We start from the raw sequence: 12,369 nt of genomic DNA on the forward strand, positions 1-12,369 counted from the left end.
CGTAGCGTAGTTGGTCATAGAATCCATCCTGACTTTCCAGCAGTCATCAGCTGTTGATTTTCTCACTGGTTGTGTGTATGTGGCTTTGCGTTTCATTCTGCCTCCATCTGTGTCTGTGTGCTCCTTTTTGTCATTGCCTCGCTGTGTGTGTTTGCAGACACGTGGTATAGCACTCTAAGTTAGCAAGGGACATGCTATTGAGCCACTCTGAGTTTGCAGTGTGTTAGTGTTTTGGGGTTAGTTAGGGACACTATATTGGAGCTCCCTCAGTCTTGGACAATACAGTTGTTTCCATTTTGTGGGTTAGTGCTGATAAAGGGGATTATGTGATGGAGACACTGAGGAATCAGCTTAGCCTCTAATGGGCTTAGATGTTTGTATTTATTACACTCTGGAGGAAACAAGGCAGAACCGATCAGATTTTGTATCACGTACCCGTTGGAATATCTGAGTGTGTGTTGTTTCTTGTTTCTGCTCAGACGCATCCCACAAAGCTGGTGACGGTCCACAGAAAAGCGGCCTAAATCCTGTGCACCTGTGTTCTTCTGAAGCAAAGGAATTTCTCTTTGGCTTAATCCTCCCGATGATTTTCAGCCCCTTGCTGAATAACTCCTCCTTTTCTCTCCCTCCTCCTTTCTTCCATCTTTCCCACCAACACCCCCCCTCCTTTTCTTTTTCTCCCCTTCTCACCTTGTTTTTTCTCTTGTCTCTGGCTCTTCTTTCTTTTCCCCTGACTCTCCTTTTCTTCTCTGTCTTCAGGGAATAGCCTCTGTTCTGCAGCGCAGGTCTGACAATGAGGAGTATGTGGAGGTTGGACGCCTCGGACCCTCTGACTACTTTGGTGAGTGGCTGTAGGCCAATGGAGCCTTTTACTCATATTAATATAAACTGTGAAAAAAATAGCAGGTCAGGCATGTCACATAGCTGAGAAAGTCAAAAGTTGATTAAATTGTAATAATGTGTAGCCTGGATATGCTTTGTTGATATATCGATATAACTACATAGCTATAGTTTTTCATATCTAACCAGAGAGTCTTAAGCAGTTTTTGTCATCAAACAGTTTGGATTGTAGATCATCTTCCCTTATAAAATGATATATAGTATATTATAAATCAATTTAAAAAATGTTGATGTTGATGTTGATGTTGATGTTGAATTTTGTTTTGTTTTGATTAATCGATCAGGCGACCAATCACTTCAGCTTTAAACACAATATATTGTTCTACCAATATTTTACATTACCCTCAATGTTTAGTGCAATAAATCTAAATATGAGTAAAAGTACTTGGACTACTATCACAAAATGAACTGTCATCAGTGATTTAGTCCTTTTCTCCAGGAAGTTGCTCTCTGCTAGCATACAACTACTTCATGCTGTTTTGGATCTGCTCGTTGCCAGACTGCTGTCTCCCGAAAAACAGATCCGCAGGATGGAAAAAATGAAAACATGAAGCAGACAATCAGAGCAGCTATAATTATTTCTTTCATAGATACATTACTGAGGCTGAGATAAAATTCATTCCAAATACTTCCATTGTTATTTTTTACAGACTCTCAAAACTATGCAGATTTGGAACACATTTAATGACATCCCAGTTGATTGTTCTGTCTTCCTCCTATTCTTCCTCCTCCAGGTGAAATTGCCCTGCTGTTGAACCGTCCCAGGGCAGCCACCGTAGTCGCACGTGGTCCGCTCAAGTGTGTGAAGCTGGACAGGCCTCGCTTCGAGCGTGTGCTGGGGCCGTGCTCAGAGATCCTCAAGAGGAACATCCAGAGATACAACAGCTTCATATCTCTCACCGTGTGACAGGCCGGCCCTTCTGGGCCCCACCAGCAGGGGTGGGCAACATCAGCATCAGAGTTTTGGTCGATGGGTGGGAAGGGGTGACGATGTGGGGTAAAGGACATGGGTTTTACATCTACAATAACAGGGCGCTCATTTCCTGCCTTTTTTTTTCCATTTTGCGCATTTCTTTCTTTTGATCTTGTGCACTTTGACTTGACCTGTGCTGTCACGTAGCTTTATGTCAACAACTACATGCAGGAGTGTGAAATTCAGAGCGAGGACAGAGATCATTCAGCTCATTATATTCTGAGTCATATATACAGTGTGTCAACTGTATATGATGCATGCTTCTAGACTGACAAAGAACGGCGTTTGCACTTTTGTGAATTTATGAAACGTACAGAGGAATTCAGGAAATAAGAAGGAAGTAAAAGTCATGTTTACGTACAGCGGGAGGAAGTGAGTCCACATTTCTTTGCTCGCTTGCTGTCGTTTGCCTTTTTTTCACTTCTGAGTATGTGCGGTGCCATTTGTAGGTCAAGTCAGACCAGCACCACACTGACCTCTGTTCCCTAAAATGTAGATGTAGAGGTAGGAAAAACAAATTCCTGGCTGTTTCATTCATTTTTAGTGCTTTTTAAGTGTACTGCTGTTATCATTTTGGGGGTTGGGGGGGGGGGCTGTTAGAGGCAGTGATATGTTGAGTTAAGATTTTAATATTATGTGGTGTGTGACAGCCAAATTAATTTACAAGTTGCTTTTTTTTCCCAAGAAAACCTCTCTGTCCCAATATTCCCTGAAGCGGTTCAGTCTGATGTGTGAGCCGTGTGGAGCTTCCAAAGGTGCAGTAGTGTTATCAGTCCAGTCCACATACACACAAGCAGAGTCTGAAACACACTGACATGAACCACACAACCATACTGTATATGCTTACACTGTCTCAGGACTAAATAAATCTTCAACACAGACACAGATACACACACACACACACACACACACTCACACACACCTCTTACCTGATGCTTTTTTAAGCTGATTTTGTTCTATGTTATATTGCTAGATGAAAGCTTTTGCACCACTTTAGAGTTCGTAACGTTGGGTCAAGACAACAGTTTGATTTAGCTGTTTTTAAGACATGACTTCTATGTTATAAATATATATAATATAAAAGAAAGGTAAAAAAAAAAATACACTTGTGTTCCTTTCCTTTGATCTACTGTAATCTGTCAAAAGTTGCACAACTGACCCAGCGACTGATGTTGTATAAAATGGGACCTTAAGAAAAGAATCTTTCTGTATTTTCTCTCTCTGTATCTCTGTATTTCTTTGAACTATCAAACCATCTTGAGCAAATAAAGATAAGTCTCTGAAATCCTTTTGATTTGAGTTGTTATTTTCTCTTGATCAGCCCCTCCTTGTCCCACAGTGAATGTGACTCTTTTTCACATTCTTTTCCCTTCGTTTATCCCAATTTCTGGCATCCTCTCCTCCTCTCCTGACTGGACTTAGTTCTCTCTTTCCCTTTATCTCATCTCATGCCCTTTAAATCCACACCCTTGCATCCCTAGATGTTATACCTCTATTAATCTCACTTTTCTTTCTCTAAAGTGCAAACTGTCCTCCTAAATCACACTTTTCGCATTTCTTCCAACAGGTACCTCCTCTCCATCCCCCTTACTCTGTCTGGTTCCCTCCACTCCACTCTGTTCTCCATCCTTCTCACACTAAGCCAAGTGTCAGTCATCCGTCAGTCTGAGCTGTCAGAAAGCCTCAGAGCTCCTCCCAGCCAGTTTACCACACAGTGGACTAAAGCGCCTACAGCTTTGACACATTCCTCTTCATCTTAATGCCCACTAAATCAACTAAGGAATGTGCCCCCAACTCGCCGACATTGAGTTTAGTACCCCCCTCCCCACACATACACACTCACACACACACCTTCATCACTTGGACAGTACACGCTAACACACATAAACACACAAGTTTGGGGTTTGTTGCTCAGTGAAAAAGGTATTTCTCTTCCATCCGCAAAGGCAGCAACGGCTGCAGGGTTTGATTTGCAGCATGGAAAGATGTGTCCACATTCTTGCAAATGCACACACTTGCATGTGGCACTGGGTAAGTTATATGCTGTGATTTTGTTTCAGACCACACTGACAGTAATGCATTTTGACTACATAATTTTAAAACTGCTGACTCATGAAGTTTTTTCCCAGCAGGTTTTCTTGATTCACAATTTCATCTTTTCGGTTGTGTTGGCTTCCTTGGAGAAGATGCCGCCGGTGTTTCAGTTATGTATCCAACCAAACTTGCAGTTGAGAAATGGTTGGTGATTCTCGAGACCCAAAGGAAGGATAGATTGATACAAATGGCTGAAGGTTCTGGAAAAAGGCTAATAAGGGAACCTTTGTTAATGATTAAGTCAAGCCACTTTTTCCAAGGTCAAGGCTTCACTTTTACAAGGTTCCCATGTGTCCTGGAAAACCTGGAAACCAGTTGAACATTTTTCCAGTCATGGAAAACATATGGTAAATGAGAGAAAAAGTAAAATGTCCTGGAAAATATTGTGTTGTCCTGGAAAATTATGTCAAATTCTCCCAGTTATGTTTAGCATCATGTTGCTGTTCAATTGGTAGGCTGGTTTATGGACAATATTTTTAATAGGTTGCTATCGGTTTTGTTTGGCAATGCTGTGAACGCACCCCAAAGTCACATATGTTTGAAGGTTGGATGATTTACAACTTAAGTGGCCCGAAACTCTGAATAATAAGCAGTAAATAATCTTTAAACGTCTAAATTGTACATTTGGCTAAAGTTCAGTGTAGATTTGTCAGTAGGGAAAATTGTATGTTACTATTTAGTTATTGATCAATGGTTAAAATGTCCTTTTTGATTGGTTGTTGTTGACCGTGTGAGTGTTGATGGCTGGGGCTTTCCACATTTGATGATCGTCCTGCTTGCAATGTGTATGCACCATCACCTGAACTGATGTCAGCATAGCAGGTGAAATGTTTTTGCTCTCAGTGTTACAGGCACAGTGGGGACCACAGGAGCTGTGTTACAGATTATGGGACTGTGAAAGCAAAAAGCAAAGCAAACACAGACCTGCGTGAGCTAAATTAAAAGACAGTCAAAGAGTGTGTGAAAGTGTGTGTGTTTGGTTGTGCTCTCTCAGTCTCACACAGGCACAGTGCCAAGGTAGCAAGGCTTCACCTTACTACCCATGCGATAGTGCCAGGATTTGTCCTCAACTGGCCCACCCAGGATGGCCCAGTAGTGGCCCGCTCTAATCAGGTGCTATGGACTCACGCACACACTCACACACATACAAACTCAGGTCAGTTAAGGTTGAATTTTCATTCTCGTGATACCAAGGTTATCAAAAAGGCATTCGTTGGAAGAGAAGGACATCTTGGTTGTTTGACAAAAAAATCCCAGCTCAATGTCCACTTTTTTTTGTGTGAATGAATGCTCTCCATCCACGCAAACTGATGCAGACTCCATCCAGTTATGAGCGGTGGTTGTCATGGAGATGGTTCTGTTGACATGGGACCTCAGTACCTGTTATGACTCCATTCAAAGCACTTTTGGCACACCTCTGTGTAACTAAAACAATGTTCTCACTCCTTTTTAGAGATCTTTTTTTTAGGACATTTTCAGTGATGATCTAGCTCATATGACAGACAGGAAATAGACCATACACCAATATATTCTTATCTGTGGAAGTCTGATGGTAAGATGTGAACTGATTTTATTTCCATTATTAGTTAAATGCTGCGGATCACTTGCAGACTAGTCAAACAGGTCACTTGAAGAAATGAAGAAACTCAAGGCTACAGTTTAAAAAAACTTCTGGATCAGTATTTTTAGTCTCACATGCAGTCATTGAGATGTTTTACATGCCTCCAGGTTACGCACTGATATCTTTTAATAAAATTTCTTTCTTTGAATGTGAAACGACTTTTTCTAGTTGTTGTTATGAGTGCAAACTTATGATTTTCCATGTTTGGCTCACAGGCAGCTTGTTACTCATTAAGTGATTTCAGGCTTGCTTTCGCTGCCAAACCCCTCTGACCACTTGGACTGAGTTTTAGCTTGTTGTGCCTCGTTGTCACTCTCATTTATCACAGAATAGAGTCAGTTCATGAAAGGGGGAAAGCAGCAGTAGCAGTGACATGGGAGGCTGATTGACCCAAACTGCAGCACCATCCTTCCTACTCCCTTTTGCTGCTGCAGCTTGGCGCTACTACAACTCCCTGCTAGTCCCACATTGGAGTATCTTCAGTGCCGTGTTTTTTTGTTGTCTAAACAAACAAAAGGCCCGACTCAGTGAGATGGTGGGGAGGAGGAGATGGAGAGGATGTAAAGGATAAAGAAGGAGGTGGAGAAGGAGATGAACATACACGAGGAGGAGGAGGAATGTTAAGAAATGCTGTGCCAGCTTCACTGACAGGGCTTCTAATATGCTTTCACTTGGTTTTTGAGTGCACTCCTGAGTGGTGTGAAATCCACTGAGAGCCACTGAGATAAATTTTGAAGAATTTATCACAGCAAGGGAACATTTAGCCTCCTCTAGCTTCTTAAGTACATCCCTCCAAATTGCAAGTTTTATATAAGAGTTGCCAAAAATTTTACAAGATAAGATGTCTGGGAGTTATTTGGTATGTGTGTGTGGGCATGCTTACATGTGTATTTGCCTCATCCCATAACCAGCCACAGCCACCCATGGTCTCGTGAGAGGATGTTTTATTTGGTGCATATTTAGATCTGGCACAGTGAGTGTAGCCCCTGGGCGTGAGACCCTCACCCTCCCTCTCTTTATTTCTCCCTGATTCTCTCTCTTTTGTTTCCTGTCCTCTTCTCTTGCTCTCCGTGTTCCCATAGCCGCCATCTCCGGTTCCTTCTATCCCCTTGTCTGGGAAGATCCAGGCTAATTAAAATGCCTGCCAACACTAGGCTACAACCTCCATTGATTCTGACTGCCTTCTCCCTCCTCCATGATCCCCACACCCTGGTGGAAAAAAAAAATCAGCCCCCGATCACTTGCACTAATGACCATAGCCTTTGATACGTAGCTCTTTTCTTGTCAAGATATATTGAGTGTGGCGACCTGACTGTTCCAGAGCAGAGTTCAGCCCAGCTGGGTCGAAACTCACGGTCCAGGGGCATCTCATCTCTGTCTGGTCCCCACCTCTGCTGCTCTGATTCTCAACTCTAATCGTGACCCTCTGAGGTCATAGGTCAGCACCCAGGCCTGGTCACAGGTGACTGAGCAATAGTGAGGCTGATGGGATTGAAAGGTTAGGGATGAGAGGGGGTGTCGCGCCGAGGTCAGGCGGAGAAGGAGAGTCAAAAAATCGGTCAGGAGATCATCACAAGGTCCGGCTCAGTTGAACAGCAGCCGCTCTATATAGTGACGACCGAATAACTTGGTGGTCAGTTTTGGCGTCATTAGAGCAAAGAGCCCTCCACCAATTTAGCTCCTGTAGCAGTGACCACACATTATTCCACACGATCACCTTCCATGGCGCCAACATTACCGACAATGCAACTCAACTGCTGATAGTTTGGTCAGCGACTTGGGTTTGTTTTGGTGGTAGTGGCTAATGAGGGTACCTCAATCAGAGATGAAGAGCAGGCAAGTGACATCACAGAAGGCAATTTATCAGACTTTGCATAGCTCCCTCTGGAGCCACAAAAGGCTTTATACAACTACCTTCACATGTGCAGTAGCACTCCAACACCTGTAAACAGACTGTGACATGTAAAATCGATTCAGTTCCCCTTTAACAAGGCAACCATTTTTCTCGTAACACTAACAGTTATGGGCCAACTGTGAGTAATTGAAATTATTTACTTTGAAATTATGTCTTCTTCCTGCCACTGTCTTTGAAGTGACACATCCTTTGCTGTTTGTCCTCACTGGGACACAAGCGACTCCCTTAGAGAAAAGGAAGGAGAAAAAGAGAAAGCACGAAATGAAGGAGGGGATGAGATACCATCTGTTTGTTTTTCTGCCTTTCTTTCCCAAGCTTGTTATCGTTCCTCATTTCCTGCTGGACGACAAGTAAATAATTCACATGTATACATGTACCAACACTGAGACCAGGCCTCCCTGCCTCGCCTCAGTTTTGGCCTCGGTTTCAAAGCTGCTCCCAGCTAACTGAGCCTTGGTGACTCTCCTCCAAACGATGTGTAGAAAAAACAAACAAAAGACTGAAATGTTCTCCCGACATTCAGCATGCTCAAGGAAAAAAAAAAAATGGGTTCGAAGCATTTTTCTGAGTGAGATATTCCATCATGCACATGACTCTGCAATCTCCAGCCCACGTTGAGCCCGACCCAGCACAATCCATCTCTTCACTTCGGCTCTGACTTCACTCTCTGGGGAGGCAGCTCAGCAAATGTCTCAATTGTTCCTTTTTTTTTCACTGCCTCCTACTCTCTGAGGAATTGTTGGGGTTTTGAGTGCAGATCATAAAAGTAGTTGAACTATGTTCTAATCACATTAGGAAAATGAAGGAATGCAATGAGTGAAGAGTCCCAGTAGGGCTGTTTAGGAAATGGTCTCAAAAGCTTACTCAGATATTTTTAATAGATCTTTAGCTTTGAGACATCTTGGTTGAATCGTTTGCTTCAGGCTCCTGGGATTCCTGCACTTAAATCATCTCTTATTTCTAAATCAATGTTCAGTTTTTGAGATGCGATGCTCCAAATTGGACTTGGTGAGACTTTCTTCGATTGGCATCCCTCCTCTGGGACTAACATGTGTTGGGTTCTATTAGATGAGTGCCTCACTAAGTCTCTCCTACCATACCAGAAGATTCGCCTCATCCCTTACAACACAGCCCCTCACTGCAGGTGTGCAATGTCACAAGGCAAATGCTTTCAAGTGTCTCCTGATTGTCAGGCCACCCTAGACATCCACAACCCTCCAGCCCCTCCTCAAGGACCCTCAGATCCATTCAACAGCCCCAGCTGTACCCTGAGCATTGCCTCTGGGCTGAGGCAGTGGCTGGGGAGCCTGTGGGGGTCCACGGGGGTGACCCGGCTCTCTCTAAACCCTGCAGGAATGTGTGGATTTGAGTGAGTGCTGTAACCAGAGACCACTCTCTCCTATCTTTAAGCCTATAATGGAGCCACTTCCTGTTGATAATCAGTTTGTTGTGATCTCCCTCTGCCTCTGGATTTTGACACTTCATCTTGAGTCCTTGGAGATGAGGAAGAGGAGGAGGAGAGGCGTTATTATGGTTCTGGTCTGTGTACCATAATGACAGTATGAGCTGGAATCAAAGGCTCGTGGACCAAAAAATGTTATTTATCTAATTGGAGCTAGATGCTACAATAAACCTCTGAGTGCATATGCACACACACATGTGCATGCATGCAGCTGTGACATTAGTCATACAGAGAATAGATTGCAGGGCATCAAGCATGTGCGCCATGTGGGGGTGACATCTCCAGTTCATTTCTGGCAGAGACCTTTCCCCTTTTTCTTGTTACTTTCTACTGCTGATTATTTAATAAAAGGAAGAATGCCAGGAAAAACAGGAATGGGGGTCCTGCTCACTCCGTCCTTGTCTTCTCATTTTTTCCTCTCTTTCTTTCTCCTTCCCTTGCTGACATACATCCTTCAGTGTTGGATCTGGATCTGGTACTACTTTTATGGCCCCCCCAATAATAACAACAACAACAATAAAAGCCAAAAACCTGCTGTAATTATTTTTTAAAAGCAGCTATGGTGCTGCTTCCAGAGGAGCTAACTGGGAGCTTGTTATGGTAGGGGGCTCACATTAACCACCATTAATCGTTACCACGATTCGTGCGAAACGGCATCACAGTACCGCCCATAAACTGGGTAGGACTTCTCTCCTGGAGGTAAAATGCTTTCATGGCTCAGTTAGGTGTGGTTGCTATAAGAATGTTTTGAGGAAAATCTCATACAAATTTCAGGGCCCTGACGTGTGTCATACCTCAAGCTGTGTAGGGTCCTGGGGATGATGGCACGGTGAGTAACCAGGTGCACCAAAGTGGATTCTCTAACTGGTCTTAATCACCTTTTAATTTAAGAGGTTTTCTATTAGTGGTATCTATGGTTCAAGCCGTTGCCACCTTTCCTCATCTCCTCACACCCTCATTCCTCCTCCTTCCCTCCAAGTCTTCTTTGCTCTTCACCTCTGTCACGGATAGCTAATGTCGCTCAAGTCGGGAAATCTCTCCTTAATCCCCCTGATACAGAATCCTGCCCCCCTCCCACATACACTTCACCACTACCATCATCACGACCACCAGTAGTACCCCCATCTCGTGGTCCCTACACCATCAGTGGGGCGGCCCACGGCTAGTGAAAGACAAGAGGAGAAGGAAGGGTAAATAACTGACATGCCAATTGGAGTAATTATGGGCTTATGGGCTCCTAATACATTTCTGAGGACAGCTTTGTTTGCCCCCACTGAGAGCTGAGCTTGTCTGTCATGTGGCAACGTAAAGATGACTTATCATTGGGCCCAGTGACCCATTTAATAAAAATGTAGTTTTTTTACTCATTTTGTCCTATGAATTGCACATCCACTTTTTACTCATGATATCAGTTTCTTGCTATTTGTTTGGATGACTTTTCTCTACAAGTCAAAGCCATTTCTTTCCACTCTCCATTAATGTATAATCCTATAAACTCTCATGTTTATTATGAGTATGTCCCTGTATATGTTTCATTCTTTAATGTCCTTATTTCAGGGCCAGATTCATGTAAGGCAATACTAGTCAGTTATTTTCCCACTGGCACCAACAGAAAGCTTACATTTGTGCCACTATAATGTCTGCGCTCTACACATTTTCCTCCATCCCCTTGGGATGGCAGTGAGACAGGGCAGCTCTGTCTCCCCCTGTCCTTTCCACATCGTCCTGTCCCGCCTTTGATGTCCCCCTGCCAAGAGCCTGATTTGTGGCTTAGCCGTTTTCTCCCCTTCTAGTCTCCGAACCCAAAGAACATGGGGGCGCAGTGGGAGTTCCCAGAGTTTTAGGGGAGTTGCAGTGGAGAAAGGAGGGGGGAGGTTGGGTCAGACCACCACAGAGCCGGGGAGACCCTTGTCTTCCTCCACGCCGGTTCCCACCGCTCCCAACACGGCACACACATGTTGAAAAGGTCAGGTCTTGATAGACAACAGAGCACCGGTAATTATGCTGCTATTTCTCAGTGGCTGGAAGTCCCCTTTTTTCTGCAAGTGTGTGTGTGCAGAAAGAGAGAGTGTTTTTTTTTTCTTTTTTTCGCTCATCGAGAATAAAGAGGCAGTGTTTTAAGGGGAAAAGGAGCTGGGACGGGGGAAACAGGGAACTGCATGTAAGGACGTGTGCACAGATTGCTTCATGTCTGTCTGTCTGTCTGTCCATTTGTGGAAATTGGAGAATATGCATGAGAGTGCAGGTGTGTGATTGTTGCCTGTTCACTGTAGATTCCCACATATACAGTCTATGTGTGAATGTATGAGAGAAGAGAGAATGCATGTGTGGGTAAGTTCATACCTGAGCTACAAACCTGATTTTGTTTCTAAATGGGATTTCCTATCCTCACATCTGGAGCTGAGGCTTTCTGCCTCTGTACTGTTGCGGTTGGAGGCGGCGATCAGGAGTCCATCTCTGACCTCAACAACAGGGTAAAACCTTGGAACCTGCAGCGGCTGGATGCTGAGGCTGCAAGGAATGTGAAAAAACACACACACTCATTCAAACACACAGATTTCCTCTGCAGTATTTTCTCTCTTCGGTGTCATTTCTCCTTCACACCGAACACCTATTTCTAGCTCTCTAAGGATGGCTTTCATGCAGGAGTACAGAGTGAAAAAGTCAAGGCGGAGTTCTGACAAGAGCAGGCCGCTGTTTGACAGATTTGGAGATCACACGGAGAGGATGCCGCGGTCTCTTAACAACTGGAGTGCGCTGCTGTAATGTATAATGTGTTGCAGCTGAAAGTTAGCCCAGCATACCTTGTATCGCCAGCTTTGTGCATGTACGTGTGCATGTGGTTATAATGTTTGATCGCAGAGGTGGACTTGACTACACACTTGTGACTTTTGAAAGAGCCGTTGGGCATTGTGCCCCCTGAATGCCTGCACACCTATAGTGCCGTAAAGGAAAAAGGGGGTGCAAAGGGGTGCTGGGAGGCCCCACGGTGGGCTTCATTCAGGTTGCTATGCATGTTGGAGAGATGAAGGCCTGTAAATGGCTGCCAGTAATCATCCCTATAAAAGAACAGCTGCGTCTAGGACCAGTTGGAGGTATGGCTCCTGTACCGTCCCCCCACACCCCCCTTCAACTCCTTTATATTCAGCGAACAAGCAGCAAGAGTGTGTGTTTGAGTCTGTCTATGAGTGATTGTGTGTATGTGCGTCGTTCGGCTACTTGTTTATGTGTGTGGAGGTTGCCCTGGATATGCACTCTGCTCTGGATAATTTCCATGTCCAATCTATATCACTACCAGCCTCTGGAATGTACCTTTGCTCCTGGGAAATTTCACCTGAATTACTGGAGTGTGTAAGTGTGTGTGTGTGTGTGTACATGAGTAACCCAACCATAAATGTTACCGC

General features: G+C 44.2%; 1 protein-coding gene across 1 annotated transcript in view; it reads left to right on the plus strand.

Annotated features, from left to right (window-relative positions):
• prkar1b (protein kinase, cAMP-dependent, regulatory, type I, beta) overlaps window positions 1-3,158 on the plus strand; it is a 63,783-nt gene extending 60,625 nt beyond the window's left edge. Inside the window, exons 10-11 of the mRNA XM_023423312.2 lie at window positions 760-841; window positions 1,635-3,158. Of these exons, the coding sequence (XP_023279080.1) occupies window positions 760-841; window positions 1,635-1,807 (255 nt within the window). The 3' untranslated portion in view covers window positions 1,808-3,158. The remainder of the gene's footprint in view (window positions 1-759; window positions 842-1,634) is intronic.
• Window positions 3,159-12,369: the final 9,211 nt, after the last annotated feature.

Source organism: Seriola lalandi, unplaced genomic scaffold (assembly GCF_002814215.2).
Source record: "Seriola lalandi dorsalis isolate HSWRI2012SDOR001 ecotype SW California unplaced genomic scaffold, Sedor1 jcf7180002054690, whole genome shotgun sequence".
NCBI lineage: Eukaryota > Metazoa > Chordata > Actinopteri > Carangiformes > Carangidae > Seriola > Seriola lalandi.